At 39.1% G+C, this 19,581-nt stretch overlaps 1 protein-coding gene across 4 annotated transcripts in view; it reads right to left on the reverse strand.

The window, feature by feature from the left end:
- The window catches only part of abi1a (abl-interactor 1a), a 58,976-nt gene that overhangs the window by 34,814 nt on the left and 4,581 nt on the right, over positions 1-19,581 (reverse strand). For all 4 annotated transcript variants that reach the window (XM_084398744.1, XM_084398743.1, XM_084398742.1 and 1 more), the window contains exon 2: positions 5,376-5,543. In XM_084398744.1, coding sequence (XP_084254870.1) covers positions 5,376-5,543 — 168 coding nt within the window. The remainder of the gene's footprint in view (positions 1-5,375; positions 5,544-19,581) is intronic.

Consider the following 19,581-nt stretch of genomic DNA (forward strand, 5'->3'; position numbering starts at 1 on the left):
CGTTTCAGCAGTTTAACGATGCGACCCCGGGGTGGCATGGCTTCCGGAAAAGCCAGCTATGCACAAACAGACAGACGTGTTGTGCATATCTGTAGCAGCAGTGGCCTGTAGCACACACCCAAAACAACACACACACACACACACACACACACACACACACACACACACACACACACACACACACTTCCACTTTATGTGGTTATGTCAATAGGATTGCCATGCCAGCATTTAATAATAGCGCAAAACCGCATGATTACTTCTGAAATGAGAAACGGACCACACCCTGATGTTCGTGTTACTAGCCAAACTTTTTTTTTTTTTTTTTATTCATTGTAAGAATTAAAGTCCCACAGCAGGCTAAATAGCTTGTGAACCAGCATTCATAGCACATAACCAATACAATTCAGGAAAAAACTAACCACTCATGCAACAGAACATGTGGAACAGCTCTTTGCCGCATATCCAGCGCTAAACGGTAACGCTTGGTGACTAAAAGCAAGGACGCAGCTCTGTTAGTTTGGACTGCAGCTCACTAACAACATTACGAGCACAGCTGAAGGGTAAAGACAGGCGCTCCCTCCACAGATTTACGGGTGTGTTATGCTCCATCTGGCTTTGGCTTCTCTCCGACAGGGTGACCACGAGCATCTGAGAGCAGCTATCTCTGCAGCGAGCCAGATGAACGTTTGCTGTGAGCAATATAAATGAGCAACCTCTTCACGAGTGAGCCTTTACTTTGTAGGCACAAGTATATAAATGTATTTGGTTGTATATTACACAAAAGACTGCAATTAACCTCATGAATGACAAAGTTAAAGACACATCTACATACTGTGCAATGTACAATGGGTGCAAAATACACCACAAATCTGTGGACAGTAGACCGGGTCAATTGAAAATGGACTCTATATGTGGACTATCTGACTCTAAATTCTCCCAGTACTATATGAGAAAATACAAGGATTTAAGCTTTCCAAACAGTGAACAGTGAAAACAAGCATAATCTACTGAAACAAATAACACCTATTTTCACTCCCGTGTGAAGCATAAGGTTTATATACCCAGGTTAGAAACAATAAAGTGAATAACATCAGTGAAGTTGAGGAATCGACAGAGGGTAGTTTACATCCCTTAAACTGAGCACTAAAATCATACTGTGCCCTCAATGACTCTCTCTTCTTCTACTTGTCTACTTCTTGTACTCTTCTTCAAATTGCGTTTGAGGCTTCCACTCCAGAATCAAAACACTGAAGGTCAACATCAGGTTACGAGGATAGTCTAAACTGCACCCTAATGCAAGGAACTTGTTTGTGCTTCTTCTTTGCCAAAAAGATTGAAGTCTTCACACTGGGAAACGCATTGGAGAGTTGTTGAGCTGCTCTCTGTGTCTCTAGCGATTCTGAAGAGGAATAAGAAGTTTCAGAGACTTGCAGGTTGTGTGGGAAGCATGGAGTTTGGGAAAGGTTATACGATTGAAGAAACCCCTGCCCCCTTATGTAACCTACTTAATTGTCACAATTCACTCATAATCTCATTCCCAAGTGAAACATTTTGGCCAAACTTTATTGTCAGGAAACAGAGGGAGAGCAGGTCTTCCCTACAGTCTCATCTCTGGAACTCCATTTCCTGTTTGGATCAAGTTCATCTGCCAAGAGCACACTCAGCCAGACAGTCAGGAGAGATGAAGACAGAGAGATCCCAAAATAATTTGAAGTTAATCTTGCTAACTCAAAGTGGGGGGCTAAGTATTTACACTTGTAACAACCAAGTATGCAGAACTTCCCAGCGGGGGCATTCAGCAGCCAAGTGCCATACACTATAAACTTGCACTTTGTGTGATAATGATTAGAGATGCATCACAAAACAGATCTTTTAGCTTATTAGAGGCTATGAACATGTTTGAGGAATGCACAAACTTTGCTGCATTGCAGACAACTCAGAACTTTGAATTCTTACTTGAAAATACTCAATGACAGACATGTTTTTGACAGACTTGTAAAGTCTTGTAAAGGGATGGATCAGTCAAACCCAACTTTAATGAAAAACGGGAGATGGTAAGTCCTGCAGATGTTTGCATGACTAATTCAAAACCAGGCTTCATTCACCCCAAAGGAAAAAAAAAAATTTACTCAGTCTGAATCATTCATACCCTTCCTTAGGTCTCTGTCTTAACTTGGACTCCATCTTCTGTTCTCAGTCTTGACTCAACCTACTCTTGATGTTCGTCCTTGGACTCAACTAAGTTGGTCAGGAACACAGCATGACGCAAACAAACAGCAGTCGCTTTTTTACAGCTCCATGAACCAAAACAATGAGCTTATGCTGCGTTCACGCCATCGTAACTGTAATTACGAGATGAGAACCAGTGACACTCTATCAGGAGCTGTTCACGTCCTCAGACTCGAATTTATGTGTTTCTATGTCAACACTATCAATGCCAAAATGAATCTGCAGCAGTCAGGTGATACAAATCCGAGCTCTGTAAGTTGTTTACGTTCATTATTATTGAAATGTTATGCGCTTTGAGACATGGGGTCATTGAACGCCGTCTCGTGACGCTTTGCAGACTCTGCTGTGTGTTCATGTGTTTTGAAGGAGGCGTGGCTTTAGAGACCTCTGAAGGGAGGGTGGAATCTCGTGCTTTCAAAGCTAGCTTGCTTTGCTAGCCTCTCTAAAATGAGTTAATAGGAGATCAGTCGCTGATGGGGTAACCATGAAACCCTTTCTAAGCATGCTGCTTCAGAACTCCACTAAGAGCTGCCTTTAATTAGTCATCTCTGTAGTTCCTCAGATGCAACAGGCAAACACAGATTTACTTGCAGCTATGAAGAGAGAGAAAAGCAAAACGAGACTCCTAGTGTGTTGCCAACTCTTTAGCTGGCCAGACAAAGCGCGGACTGTTCACAGTCTCTTAGCAGCCACTTCATGCACTGGTCTAGGTAGCAGCACTTCAGCCTCCCACGCTCAGGGTCAGTGCCGGCTCCAACAAGACAGATTCGTGATAACACAACAACAAGAACATTCCGTGTAGAGCTGTGATGAAAACAATGAACTCCAGACCTGGCATGCTGGCCCATTAGTCTGGTGCACTGATGTTCTAATTTAATTTGGCCACATGCTGGCAGTGCGGTCCGTCTAATCGGCAGCCAGAGGAAGAGGAAAGAGTGAGAAATGCTGTAAAGACGGGAACATCCTCTGTCAGCAAAGCTCTAGGTGTGCCTCAGCTGAGAGATTAGAGCCACTTTATCGCCATTAGTCACCTTCCAGTAGAACAGCGCAGTCATGTCTGATCCGTGGCAATCAGCACTGAGGCTACAGGGTTACGGTTTGTTTATGGAACTACTACAGTTTCCAGAGTTGAATGACCAATGTCAGTTTGTCTAAAATATAGGAGAGAGTATCTTTAAACACTATACAATTGAATTCCTTTCAGTCAAGGGACTGCAATGAGTTCTGACTGAAATTGGGTCTCTACAGGGGTGTCCAATTCTGCTCCTGGAGGGCCACTGTCCTGCATTGTTTAGCTCCAACACACCTGCCTGGAAGTTTCTAGTGATCCTGAAGACCTATAGATTAGCAGGTTCAGGTGTGTTTAATTAAACTCTGAAGGTAGCTCTCCAGGAACAGGATTTGACTCTACTGAACTATGATGTTGACCGGTTTTGAGCTGCCACTCATTGTTGATATAGTGTGCAGTAGTAATGGACAATGGCACATAAATGGCACAAAAACCCTGATAGAAATTCATCATGCTCTTTCCAAACTTTGTGAAAGTTTGTGAAAGTCTGGGATTGGCAGCAAGCAAAGCATACCATTATATCTGTGAGCGATTCAGAATTGTGATGCACCACTGAATACGTTTTCCCCCACCTTTAGTACAACATGCTACAACAGAAAGCTTGCTCACAGACAGCACCCTGTTTTCAACATAACTGTCCTATTATTCTCATCTCCATCTTTGGAGAGAATCATGATTGACACTGTAAGTGGAGGGTGTGTGTAAAGAGCTGGACATGAGAACAGGCCTCTGTTGACCATCTAAATAAGCCTGTCTTACAGCCATTCATAAAGCCCACTGTGATTCCCAGACACGCATATGAATGGAGACGAGACCTGAGAATAGTCCACTGTAAGCCAATTAAACCCAACAACATCTGCAGATTAAAGTTCTAATGTGACTGGCAGATTATATCAATCTAATAATTCTGGTTTTAGCACTTCACTGTGGGCAGTGTTTGTGCTTAAGGGTGAGAAAAACAGAATTGGTGTTTGTCAAATAAGAGATCGAATTTTAAAAATCTTCAGATGGTTGAAGGTCTTGTTGACACTGTCATAGGAAGCTGAACCTTCCCACAGTTCTGAGTGATGAGGACAAAAATTGATAAAAACTTTGATAAGCTCTTTTCAAAAGCCTAGTGAGCTGCCTTCTTAAACAGCACCAAAGCTGCTGCAAACAGTGAGCAGAATATTTATTCAATTCAATACCAGAAAGCATTGTAATGAGCTCAGTGAAAAGGCTAAACATTTAGTTATTCAGCAGAATTTTTTTTTTTTTTAAAAACATGGACTATTTGACCAGATTTTTAAGTGTTTTATGTACTTTTATATTTATTACAGCAGCAAGCCGTTAGCTTAGCAACATGCTAACTTCAGTTTAGACTCTATTGAAATTAATAGTAAGTCAAGTTGCCATCTATGAAGAGCATTCTAAATAAGTCACTTTTGAGATTATATAACTGTTAGGACCATGCAAGATCATAATGCAGTTCACTATGTTTTGGAACAGAGATAAAGTCCTAAGCTGAAGTTAGTGTGATTCTCTAGTCCTGATGAATGTAACTGATCATTCACACCATTCAAAATAATATATAATGCAATGATCTGAATAGACACACTTCTCCTAAAGAAAAGTTATAAAAATGACATTCCTAAATTGGGATTGGCTGTGTGATGAAAATCTTATATGACGGTATAAAAATATCATATAAAGGAAGACTACTTTGTTCTAAATATCAACATGGCTGTCTCATGGCCATAGGTTGTAGAGTTTTTATTTATTTTTATTGGCAGCAGAAACTAGTGGGTCTGACTGAAGCCAGTCATGACTTCAGCAAATAACAGCACCATATGGAAGTGGGATGAGATTTACACAAGGACTCCGTGGGAGAGTTTTACGTCTCCATGATGACTGCATAGAGACGCATTCAAGAAGAAGAAAGAGAAACGGGGGCAGAAGAGGTGAACAGAAAACAGATATTAACTAGTCAGTCACTGTGAGAGACAGACAAATACTAAATGAAAACTCTAGACAGACAAGGACAAAGCGAGGGAAATGAGATTGAGAGAAAGATATATTAAAAATGAACATTTCTGACCTGAGATATGTGGTTAATGGAGGACTCCATCCTGCGCAGCTGTGAGGCCTGGATATCCAACAACTGCAGGACATTGTTGGCTAAGGCATTGATTTGATAGGCCACGCTCGCCAGGGACTGAGTGGTGTAGGCTTTGGTCTCCTCCAAGGCTTTCCTCTTATCCTGTGCCTGCAGGTCAAGGTCAGAAGAACATTTTACTTCACATTTTCACAAAAGAAAAAACAGCAATAGCTTCAACCTATACACAGTCTCAGCCTCAGAGAAGCACACCCACGGACCGTCTGATATACAGCATGCTGCAAACAAAAAAATAACTGGCTAAAAGCATCCATTCCAATCTGACTGCCAGGTTGCTATGTAACTTCTGGAAGATTGCACAAGTTTTAAATCATTTTGAGGAAAACAAAGTCACATTTACAAGGTACTGGGATGCTTTAGTAAGCAAAGAAAATCACTGGATTTGATCAAGTTCGCAATGTATCAAAGCTTAATTTGAGTTTGCTGAGGTAGTTAGTGAGCAAACCCAATGTGAGTGTACCCAATGCTACAGTATTGTCTAGATAAGCTACTGCTTTGTAAAGTGGTCTGTTGTGGTGGTATTGTAGTCAAAAAGGATGAGAACCACTTCATCTTAAATCTTAACAACAAATAGCATAACATCACATATTTCTAAACAAAGTTAATAAATGAAACTAAACAATGAATATAAATGGTTACAATTGAGATTGCAAAAAAACTAGACAATTTCATGAATACTGTTATAACATTAATAATATTAATATAATAAAATAATGATAATATATGTTTGTATATATTATAATTAAAATGCATTTAGTATTCTGTCCAAAGCTGTAAACAACACATTTTCTTGTATTTTTGTTCTTTATATGGGATCTCTCTTTATATCAGACAATTCAACATAAAAAAAAAAAATATATATATATACTAGATGTCGCCTTGGCTACTGCAGTTCATTGGAACGAAACCGTAGCCAAGGCGACATCTATGTATATATCTATACCCGCCCGCGCCGTCAGATCATTTGGACGTGTGCTGTTTTCAAGAGATAACAACGATATAAATACTGTTCGTTTTCTCACACAAACCGCTCGTTTCGTGTCTTAGGCCATCAATGTGTACTTATGATGGGGAATTGTTTAATTTAGACGTGGGGAATTGTTTTAATTTGGACTCTGTGCTTGTGTTTTGAGACAGTGACCATAGACCTGCATTATATGACTGACAGACAAGAACGGTTTGACCTAAAAATATCAAAATTGAAACTACTGCGGAAACAAAGACACCTACATCTTGGATGCCCTTGGCTTGAGGTAAGCTAAAACATATCAAAAATTAATTTCAAAGTGAACTATCCCTTTAACTTTCACCTATATCACGTATGCTAGCCTAAAAAGATTTTAAATTTAAACAACTCGAAACCTGTTGTGAAACTAAGAATAGAATAACAGAATCTGCCTCAAACGCAACCGCACTGAACCGAAACTCAGTTTTTAAATGTGGTATTTTCTCAGTTCTCGAATTGGCCTACCTCTGTGGTAAACCATGATCTCACTGAGGTAAACTATCTCTCATGCAAGGCCTTCCGTGAAAGGACTTCAAAACCTGACACGCATGCAGATAAAACATTACCAAACACCTGCAGTGAGGAGGGATTTCGATAATGAAAGTTTGTTTGTACTTTAAAAAAAGTTACTGTCCTTACCAGTGCCCGAATTTGTGTACACGATAAACTATTCACGACCTAGGAAGCCAGGGAGCCGATTGAGATGCACCCTCTGTCTGTATTACATACATGAACATACACTAAAAGACATTTACACTTGGGGACTACTGTACAGCTCTGCATTCTCCATTGTAAATTATGTGGTGAAGGTATGCAATAATATTGTTTTACAGATGTTCCACTGAAAAATGGAACAGAGCTGTTCTTAAGTCAAAAGTTATGCTATTTTTAGCAAGGGTTTGGCAAGAGCAATGGACATTGTTACACTAGAGATGCACTTCCCAGAGTCTTGCTTTAAGAACCATAGAATTCACACATACAGTTGAAAATAAGTGCGTCTCCATCTAGCCTACACCGTAGTTCAGGGTGCTCACTGAAAACCAACTCAAAGCTTAATATTTTAAACCTTGTCCACATGTCATAAGATTCAGACTTCATTTTAATGGTGCTGAACAAGATGTGCAAATAGGATCCAACATTCTCCACAGACAACTTATAAAGGATTGAAAGTGCCATAAAGGCAGCTTGTAATCTCATATCTCTTAAACAGAACATTTGGCCCATTTCCAGTCTGGATGTACGGTACTGTTATCAGAATCTGTTGTTATTCTGTTTTATGGCTGTTCTGTTGATTGAATTTTACCTTTGGTGCATCTGTAAATCTCATAGCTCACATCCGGCTAACAGAAACGTACATAAGTAGGGCAGATACTAGGGACAGGACTAGGGAATTTCTACGGTTTGAAGAAAATGTCAGTGGTTGCCATGCTAACAGTGACAGTGCCATATTAATGAATTCAAAAATACATTAAACATACAAATGTCTAAATTAAAATTAATTTTGATATTTTTGAAGGCCTGAAGTCAAGACTATAAAACTGTCGTTATATCATAAATAAGCTTCTTAAAATTATCTTGTAACAGGTTTTAACTCAGCTTGCAAAACGTGGTGTGACACCCCCCATACCTTACAAAATATGTTTTTTCGATTTGAATATATTTCAAAACGTTATTTATTCCTGTGATGCACATAGAGCCGGGAGATATAGGCACAAAAAAAAAAAAAATCAATTGATATCGATAATTATCACAATAAATGTCAAATCTTTATTTATTTTGAGTGAAGGTCCTCAGCTTCGCGACGGGTCCTGATCACCCAGACAGTGTTTATTCTGAGATAACAACCGGCTGGATGTACATTATCCCTTGCTTATTTGTTGACGCAACTGTCACCTTCCTGATCAGGCCAGAACTGCATCATGAAACGTAATCATTTGCACGTTTTTAATCCTTGCCAATTTATATATTCAAGCGCAAGACGACGCAAAAGAGAACTCAATTTATGCTGGGTACACACCAAAAGATAATCGGGCTGATTTTGGGCCGATTTCCCCCCTTCCGACAATCCTAGCTATGTCCCGATTATCTTGATGGTTCAACAGATTATCTTATCAGATTTTTCCCTTGGTGTGACGTGTGTTAAGAGTGTCCGAACCTGCTCGGAAGAACGTCGGAGCCGCTCCGATCGCGAATCGTAAATATTCAACAAGTTTAATATTTACGATCAGAAATCCTGATGTGTGGGGGGAACCCCGAAGAGAAACGCGCGCACGTTCTGGAGATTATCACGTGAAACAAAACAATAGCCAATCAGAAAGCGAGATGATGGAAGACACGGTCATTCTCACACACACACACACACTTGCAGGAAGCTGAGTGTTAAGATTTAATATTCATAAGCGTAAATTTGGAGGAAACAAGCCTTTGTTTTTCATTTTAAGAGCAGAAATTTTACAATACCTAAACACAATATTGGGTTTGAAAAATAAGAAAGCTGCAAAGTGCGTTTCAATCTGTAAACATTTTAAATTTTTTGTTTAACTTTTAAGTTTGTCACTGTTTATGTATATGTCTTTTTATGTTTGTTTATCGGCTTTACTCTTTGTACCCCCCTGACTGTAATTGTAATTCTTAAAATCAATTTAAAAAAAGATAAAAAAAAAAGAGGGATTAAATTACTTTTTCTAAAGAGACAATAAATCCAATAAAGAATAAATAAAGACAATAAAGAATGAATATATTTCTGTATAAAAGGTTATAATGGTAGGTACAATGGTTTTTTCACGTGAATTTTCTGTGAAAATCATTCCAAACACTATTGCAATTTCTTCCTGCATATCATCCGCCATGCTTATTCTGAAGTCTCGCGTGATTTTGCGAGAATTCCTGTGTTCACAGTTGAGACTCTGGTTGAAAATCTGTTCGTGTGTGGTGTGCTGTCTTTGTCATATCATGGCACACCACACACTATAGGAGCAAAATGCTTAAATCTAGGATTTTTTGTCCTCATGTTTGTGGTCTATCACATTTTGAAAATCTTATAAGATGTAAAAAATCTTTTGGTGTGTACCCAGCATTAATATTGTGAGAAGTTCTGTTTGCGCACACATCCGAAGCGCTCGCCCAGAACGCTGCTTCTCGAACATTGTGTGGAATGCTGAATTGAGCTCTTTCACGTCTTCTTGCGCTTGAATGGACATATTCACACAAAATGACGTCAAACAATGCCGCCTCGGTGAGTATCCTCTGTAATATCTTAAGTGAACACAAACAGTTAAGACATAAAACGCATGTGGAACATTATATTAGATCCGTGCAGCTCTTAAAGTGACAGCAGCCTAATAAACTTGCTGCTGCAGTGCTATTTTACATTTGATTATTAATTTTCTCAACCTGAATATACTGTTAGACTTACCTGAAAAACATGAAAAGCAGTGTTTATATTATATGTATGTTTGTTCTTTTGTTTTTGTGCTTATTTTATTACTTACAGTTTACTTGTCTTTAGCAATACTTGAAATTTATATGAGTTAGGCTAGTAGTTTTTAGTGTCACAACCTTATTTATTAAGGATATGGGTCAAAAACAATGAAGACCCCAGTCGGGCCAGTAGAAAAAAAACAAAAAAAACGTATTATCCTTAGTATAAATTCTTAATATTTTTGTGAAAACCATTACACATTTTTTTCAGGATTCTTTGATGAACAGAAAGTTCAAAAGAACAGCATTTATTTAAACTAGAACTTACTGACTGTAGCGTACGAGTTAGTTTCTAAAAACTTTAAAGGGATAGTTCACCCAAAAATGAAAATGCTGTCATCATTTACTCTTCCTCAAGTTGTTCCAAACCTGTATGACTTTCTTTCTTCTGCTGAACACAAAAGAAGATATTTTAAAGAAGGTTGGTAATTAAACAGTTGCTGGTCCCCATTGACTTCCATAGTTTTTTTTTTTTTTCCTACTATGGAAGTCAATGGGGTCCATTAGTCGTTTGGTTACCGACTTTCTTCAAAATATCTTCTTTTGTGTTCAGCAGAAGAAAGAAAGTCATACAGGTTTGGAACAACTTGAGGAAGAGTAAATGATGACAGCATTTTCATTTTTGGGTGAACTATCCCTTTAAAGTAGATTTTTTAAATAATACTTTATCACGGATGATCATACTTGATCATTGGCCAGTGGATCTGATTCTTCAAGACACCAAGACTGTGGGAGCTGATAAGGCAAATGTGTGTTGGCGTAACAGAAATGGCCTTGTCAGTAACAGGAGTCATTTGTTCTGGTCCAGCTGTTACACTTCTTTCCATATTTGCTCTTACAAAAACATCAATAACCTTCTAGACTGGTTGTGGGACCCACAATGCACCACTCTCACATTAGCCCATCAAGGCTAAACAGGCAGTTTTTTGGAAAAACAGCTTTATCTGAAGGACATTTCACACAGATACAATGTTTGACTGGCATCTTCAGAAATCTCCAAAAACTTCCCACGAAGCAAGAAAGGCAAACTCCCATTCCCAGAAGACAAAAGCAACAATCTCTTTATCTCTTCCACGGTCACAGGCACAAACACCCCGAGATAAGGAAAGGCAGAAGGTGCAGAGGAGAAAGCCAACTCTTCCTTGTTGAACAATGAGCGATAAAAGAAATCGTATGGTCATAAAAGTCTTAAATATCTTTAATGGTATAACTAAAATTTTAATTAACTTTTTAAGAGGTCTTAAATTTGGTCTTAAATCGTGATACGGTTTAATGGGATTATTAAACTTCAATTACTTGAAAACTTCAAAATAATTAAATAACTTAATGAAATAAATATGATTGCTGCATGTTCAAAGTGAAAATGTGGCGCTGTTGCACGTTCTAGGCGTGCAGTTTCAGAGCCGTTCACCATCAGTGAATAATACTGCACATTTCATGCCAAGCTAATGCTAATGATCTACTGTTGATGATGAATCATGACAATGTTTACCTAATGGTGTTTGTACTGTAATATGTTTTAGTTGGTTGTAAGAAAGCATATTTCTCATGTTTGAATGTGCAGCTAGAAGTATTAAAGACTACAAATGAATTAATGTTGTAATGTTTCTTGTACATAAGGGGGAAAAAAAGTATTTAATACATTTTCACTGCGCCCTTAAGTTCTTTTTGTACTCTTACATTTTTCAAAAAAAAAAAAAAAAAGAAAGAAAGTGTCAAGCCCTGTAACTACACAATTAACACCTTTATAAATGACCTTTTAGAAAATTCACATTAAAGGTGCTCTAAGCGATGCCGGGAGACGTTACTTCTTGTTGACATTCAAATTGTTGTCAAACAAAACGGAGGCTAGCTCGACCCTCCCTCCTCCTCATCCCGTCTCCTCCCTCCTCCCCTCCCTTCCGGCACAAAGGAAAGTCAAAGCAAACAAAGTTGAGTTTTACTGATACTTCATTCAATGTGTAATGTCGCCAAGTTAGATAAATGCTTTTATATATTGCAGAACAGAATGCAGAAAAAGAGAAACATTATCTTAAAATCGTTATAACTATAGCTCCCATACAAGGACGCAATAATAGCAAGATAACGTTAGCTTCGCGTTTCCCAGTGAGCATAACAAAACAAATTTAGTCAACGTTGTCAATAGCCTATAAATGAACATTCAAATTCATTACAAACAGTGGGTGAAAACAATCATTCACACAAATTGTCGCCCTACTGTGAATTTTCTTGATCATTTACAATAGAGATCGATCGCTAGCTGCTAGAAACATATATGTTGTATTCACCAAAGTTAACGCTGACTGCATAGTTCTAGCTAATTACATCCTTGTGTTGGTTTGGCGAACATGAACGTCAATTTAGAAAGAAAAATGGATTGACTTGTTCTGCAAAAACAGAGCAACTATGTCGGATTGGACGCCCTTCTGCCTGCGGAGTTCTCCCACCTTTCGAAGGTTTTTCCGATGTAAATTCGGTACTTCGCACGTTCCTTATCCTTGTCCCTCTTATTTGCAATTTGTTCATCGGAACGTCGTCTCTTTGGTCGTGTGTCGGCCATAATTCAAACTTCCCTCTTCATGCTTCTCTCTCCTCCACACCCCCTTCATGTGCACGCGCACTAACCCCCCAAACCCCACCCTCAAATACATCTTGCCAGTGATTGGCTGGAACACTGTTTGTTGTGTTTCGTGGTGCGGGTGAGCCCAGTTTGTTTTTCTTGCTGTTTGTGGAGCCTGTGGTGTCTAGAGAGACCGCGTTTTTTTACAGTGTGCTCAGGGGACAGGCAGCTAGCGGATAGTGAGGAGATGTTTGCTAGATGTGACAAAAAATGTTTTGGCCTAAAAAACGCGTGACATCACTTAGAGCACCTTTAAAATGGAAAGTCCCACCAACTAATTGCTGAAATTCCTGAGACAATATCCTGTAAGTCAGTGTGACGTCTATTGACAAGATAAGAGCAAACATAAAGAATTTATCTGACCAATCACAAGGCCAGACGAACATACCATTACAAGTAAACACTGCAGTCCTTTATCTTAAGTTTAAGCTAAACCTAAAACATTCTTCAACCTTCATCCCCACGACTTCCATGAAAGGAATCACAGGGTAGGTCGGCTGTTCCTGGTTCTGAGTGCACAGGAAGGAAAAGCCTACGTTTCCTCCCTAGGGTCAGAGTATCAGGAGAGACGCTCCACCCAACACACTGGTGGAGTCCACAGGAAGAAACAGTAACTCTTTTGGACACTTTTGTTGGACATAATCAGCTCTCGTCTTTGGGCGGTTGAGCCAAGTATCTTGGCACGCTTGCAAGAAACTACAATTAATTCCTTTCTGCCCTAGAAGAACAGTCTGTGACGGGCACTCGGTAAAACACTCAAGGTTTAGCATGCAATGAGTTCATCTTCATGCTGAAGAACAAGTCAAAACACTCTCTCTCCTACAAAGGGATTGTTTGGATTTACTGTAGAGCTGACAGCCCAGCTCACGCTGCTCTAATACAGATCCAGAGGGAAATGTACTCGGAAGATCAGGTGAAAAAAAATGTAAGGAATGTCCTTTATTAACACTGTGTAACTCTTACGAAGACTCCCCCTCTGCTTTGCTCTCCTGTTTGTGAACGCAATCGTGTAAGTCAGTTCTGGGAGGTAATAATAACAAACCACTTTGACGACAGACTTTGCTTAGGCATTTCAGAATGACCAAAACAGCATTTCAGACGCTGTGCAATGAGATCGGACCGCTGGATGGTCCAGTTATGCCGTCCCATCCCATCCCCAAAGTCACGTCTTTTTTAATGCGCATCGAGGAATTTATTCTGTAAAGTGCTTCCATCGTAGTCTATGCACATTTTCATATCAGATAAAAAATGTATCCAACTCAATTGAGCGCATATGTTTTTTATGACAAACTATTAAATTAGTCATTCAGGCAACCTACCAATAGTCTTTTTTTTTTTTTTAAATATGCATTTTGCATTTAGCATTCTGCTTAAGGCCAGTTCACACTGTCCCCACGAACTCCCTGCAAACATTCTGCTGGTTGTTTGATTTAAATGTCAGGAAACATATTGTCATTTTCACACCAACCCAACAAACACCAACAGGGTTTAACCACACTGACTCCACCAATTTGGTATTCATTAAGGCAGTGTGAACTAGCCTCGTCACAGGCTTAGTTTACCCAAAAATGAATACTGCATCATCATTTACTCAAGCCTGTATTACTTTTTTCCACCATGAAGTAAGAAAGGAAAAGTTATGATGACTGTCCACGCTGCTCCTTTGCACAACGACACACACACACACACACACACACACACACGGGCAAAAAATGGGCCCAAAATGGCTAAACATTAAGCTTTTAATTGACTCAATCACACATTATTGGTCTGGAAATTAGCTAAATTTAAGCAAATGCACTACTTAAAAAGCCATTGCTCTCTCAGAAAAACATCAACGACAGAATGAAGTTTTTGGCAGAACATGGGAAGTTGTGGGAGTGATGAATCACAATGAAACAAGTTGCATAAACGTTTAGTCTTTAGGTTAATTAAAGACTTAAGACTCTAGCATCAATATTTGACCAATATTTTACAATAAAAAAAAAATGTTACAGTTAGTGACACAGTAATTTATTAATGTGTCTAGGAAGTGTACAGCATTCATGCTGAATCTAACTGGTATTTGCCATTTCACATAAAAAGCGAACACAACTTTGCAAGGATGCACAAAACAACTCCATTAAGGCTTTTAAGTCCAAAGACTTACACATTTAGAAAAATACTGATAAAATATCATATGTTTACATCACATTTGTTTAGAAAGAGTGAGCATTTCTATGAATTGTCCAATTATGGAAATGATGCGATCTGAGGAGGTTTGAGCGAGGTCCCGTCTCACTATACTGTTATCCTTTCAGCCAGAGCAACAGAGGGCGCTCACGAACAGAAAATATGAGTTATGAGTTATACGAGTTAACCGGAGTGCATGTTTTTTTATGACAAAGTATATTCGGACACATTAGTCCGGTATTAAAAAAGGCACAGTGAAGAGACAGATGAAACCGGAAAACAAATAAATACACGATTTTAATCATGATATATGATGCGTTCAAGCAGTCTTTGGTATTTTCCATAAACATGTGGAAACACATTTAATGTAAAAGCTGCCCATCAGGTTTGATGTAAAATGGCAACCCTATTCCTCCGCATGACCGAGCACGCTTCGAGTCGAATGTCCACGCTGCTCCTTTGCACAACGAAAGTAAATGAAAACATTTGCTGGATTCTAGAAAATCTCCTTAAGCCTGACAACACATGATAAAAATGTCATAAAAATGTAATCTTTCAAAATTAAACAGTTTATTTAACCTTTACACACATGCGCACACACACACACACACACACACTAGGGCAAAAAATGGGCCCAAAATGGCTAAACTTTTAGCTTTTAATTGACTCAACCACACATTATTGGTCTGGAAATTAGCTAAATTTAAAGCGAACGCACTACTTAAAAAGCCATTGCTCTCTCAGAGAAACATCAACGACAGAATGAAGGTTTGGGCAGAATATGGGAAGTTGTGGGAGTGATGAATCACAATGAATAACGTGTATTTATCATCGCAATGGTTAGCAAGTAGCCTTTAGAATTGCATATAAATACATTTCTGCCTCATACGGTGATCAGAATCCTCATCAGATCGTGAGGAAGTTGTTTCAAACGCTCGCTGATGTCTGAAAGTGAGTTTTGAGCTTAAAATGATTTAAAATGTCTTGAAATGTGTAAGTTAGCTGGTAGCCAGATATAATAACATGGGAAATGAGCAGCGGCGTTGACCGTCTCCTGTCTCCGCTCATGACCACTCCTCAAGCCCGTTGGCCCGCTTTGGACCGAGGTATTCGGCAGGCCTAAAACCCCTGCCCGTTGGCCCCGATCAAGCCCCGAAAGGGCTAGAGGAAACTCGACTGTCCCTGGCACGCACCACTAGCACACTCGCTTTTGTCCCGACAGTGGAAACACGGCTATTGTGTGGAGAGCCCTTTAGCTGCTGGTACTGGCGAGCTACTTTACTGTGAAACGTCATTTAATGCTTTGGAGTGCAGGAGAATATTGCAGATTGGCTTGCTTCTCGCAATTGAAAAGTTATCTAAAGAGGAATTATCAGATGTTATTTTTCAACAAGATGCTCCTGCCCTAAGTTACTTCATCTACAGTGTTTGTGCAAATCTTGTTAATTTCCTGACCAATGATTTGTGATTAAAATGGTTAAGACCATTATAAGTCCACTAAATATTTTGCCTTCTTTGGCTTGGCCCATTTTTTTTTTAATATATATATAAATAAATTAAAGTGTTTTTTTTTTCTATCATATTTGATACATCAGGCTTTTATGGCTTGTGCTAGAGGAGAACATGTAGCTCATACTCAAGGAGGAAAAAAAGAGTTCAAAGTGTGTGTCCTTTGTGTCAATTCTTTCAAGCAAAAGAACAGATGGAAGTCAAGGCCAAAGAAGCAGGGTTGTAATTACAGGCCTCTTTAATCTGTTATGGCCACTGTAATCGCCATGTCTGATCACAGGAAGGGGCATTTTAGAGCGCCTCCCACCCAAAGTGCATGCTGGTTCGCAAACTGCCTGGGTTAAGGGACAGCCTAGGATCTCCTCCAGGAAAAATAATGAGTATTTGTAGGATTTACTGATGTGGTTTTGCTAGAGGATGCCAGCGAGAAAAGGATTATGGTCTTGTGGCGTAATCTAGGTACTGGCATGAGCAATGCTAACGCCACTTTCCAGGACATATGTTAGGCGGAGCTGAGCTAGCGGCGGTAAAGTCTCATCTCTCGCATGATAGCTGCACTAGCCTCTGACCTCAATCCCGTAAACAGAGACATCTGGGGGGTTATTGTGTCCATTTCCATGGCGAACCTCAATGACACCCAGGCACAATCTAAACATACAGCGGCCCCAAAAAGTAGATGATGCTTAAACCACATTTAAACGCCTGAATATCTTTACAAAACCAATTTGTCAATCAAGTGGCCCTGAAAAACAAGTCGTTTTTAATGATCAAACTCAAGAGTACCCAATTCGAATAATTCTGAGAAATCCTTCACTGAATGAACGCACTAAATCCATCCGAGGGCTTACTGACTCAACATCTGACTCACTCAATGAACTGCAAGTCATTCCTTCCAGTCGGTCTCGAAAGGAAGCAAGTTTACTGTACTTAATGTTGGTGCTATGGTCAAAAACAGTCAAAGTAAGCGGTGGTCTGGCTGCTCAATTAAGAACAGGATGATGAGCACGTTATCAAAGCTGCAATAAAATTGGCATCTAAGCCCTGCAAAAGAGACAGAGCCCATGATATGACAATCTGCCCTGGATGGCACCGCCCTTATCCAGGCTCACTGACTCATCGAAGGGAAGCCAGCCACACCTATGAAGGCCACGGGACAAACAGCTAGATTAGAAAAGCTGACACACACATAACCTCAGTCTGGTTCTGAAGTATTTTACAACTTTTATCTGAGAATACTCACTGTTCTCATGGCACTGAGGAAATGATCTAAAAACCACATCGGCCAAAGTGGTCAAGTATGAAAAACAATCCAGGTCGCTATCTATTCTGCAAACTGATTGGTCATGCTTCAGTAGTTGAACATTTATTACAAGTGTTTTCTACTATTGTAAAAAAAAAAAAAAAAAAAAAAAAACTATTTTCACAGGGTGGACGACAAATTGGTGGGGAAAAAAATCCAGTAGATTTACAAAGAAAGCGGGATTCAAATAAGGAGCAGAGTATGAAAGACTCGGGTCAGTAAAATACCATCAAGAAGAGCCTAGCAACCTCATAACAACAGCACTTGTTTTATTTTATTTTTGACAGCTTTAAAGGCTATATTCTTCACAAAAATATAACAAAAAAATAATAAATCATGCTTGATGGTTTATACTAGGGCTGCCCCCTTATAGTCGACTGAATGTTAGTCGAATAATCGCAGACAAAAAAATAAATAAAAAAATAAAAATCAGGAACTGGCGAAGTTGCACAGTGACAGATCACGAACACATTATGCCCCACATAATACCGCATCCCAAAATCCAAAGTGTGGGAATATTTCGAGAGGGTAAAGATTGACCACAAACAAAGTACTAGCCACTTTATACGACCGCTATCTCTATTGTTAACATTAAAGTAGATAAATGTGCGCTAATATTAGGTGTATATCCAAGTGTCCGTGTGGAGTGTAAAAGCTAAATTAGTAGTAGTGTTTAACTTGACTTCCACGCCATCAGAGCGCATCTTTTCAAAGGCCGATGTCAGGGCTTCATTGTAAGCAAGGCGAGTAGAGTGTAGTCTAATTGTCTATATTCTTCAGTTTGAAGCTATATTTTATATTTATTTGTTTTTATATAATGTATTTATTATATTGTTTGTGTCATTCGATGTTGAGTCAACTTGTCAGTCGATCTGATTATGTTTTCACTGATATTACTCTTAAGCGTTACAATTTGCTATATATTTATTTGTTTATTTATAATTTACATTTAAAAAATATTTTGATAAATTTCTTTTTCTAAGATAATTATTTAAATCATAGGCTATTTATTTTGTATGCATTGCCGCCGGTATTGCAACGGCAAGCCTTATGCGTGTGCTGGAGTGTTTAAAATATATATATATATTAAATGCTCATTTTTATGGTTTATACTAATCGACTCCGACTAATCGACTATTGGCTTTAATGAACGACAAAGTAAACTAGGAAAATCTTTGGTCGACTAATCTTTAGCCCGACTAAAATGTCAGCATATATGCTCGTACTGTACATGCGCAACCAGATTTATCAGACTACACGCAGATTACGCACACACGCTATTCTTAGCTCGCACATGCATCTTGAGATATATATATATATATAACTATTTAGTTCACTCACAAGGTGGCAACATTGGACCTCCCCATTTCATCACAGTCAAAAAAAAAAAAAAAAAAAACGGAAGAGAATGAAACAAAAAACGTTGATGTACACATGCACTAAGTGTTTGCGTCAAAACTGACGTATACGTTGGGCTTTATTCTACAATTTTCATAGCAACGGCATTACTCGAAACACCCAAGCATCATGATGGTGACTTCTGCACCCGATCACGTACTTACCAAGGAAATTTGTTTTTGCCATATCTAGTGCTACATTTTTCAGTGTCTCTAAATAACTGTCTTATCACAAGTTCTGCTGTAGGCCTTTTATATCACACTAAAATCAGACTTATTGTTCTGTACACAATACCAACATCCTCCACAGAGAAGCCATGCTGGAACAGTGGGCAGCAATCTTCACACTTGTCCTATTATACAGAAAACCCAAGTCTGCAAGTGCGCTTGGTTTGCCGAAGACAGCGCTGGAGTCATGTAGGGCAGAACGCTGAGAGACTGCTAACAAGTGCCATCGAGCTGGCCCAGCTCAATGAGAGAAGAGCACCTCAGCTCGACAGAAAACCAGACAGGAGATGGACAAACTAAAAATGACTGCTGGAACAAACATCAATGCACTTGCTTTACTTTACTTTACTTGGGTATCAATTTCATATTTGTGCGCATAGCAGTGTTGGTCCAGCACCTGTTCAAGCCAGGTGGTT

This window comes from Rutilus rutilus (genome assembly GCF_951802725.1).
Source record: "Rutilus rutilus genome assembly, chromosome: 24".
Classification (NCBI taxonomy): Eukaryota; Metazoa; Chordata; class Actinopteri; order Cypriniformes; family Leuciscidae; genus Rutilus; species Rutilus rutilus.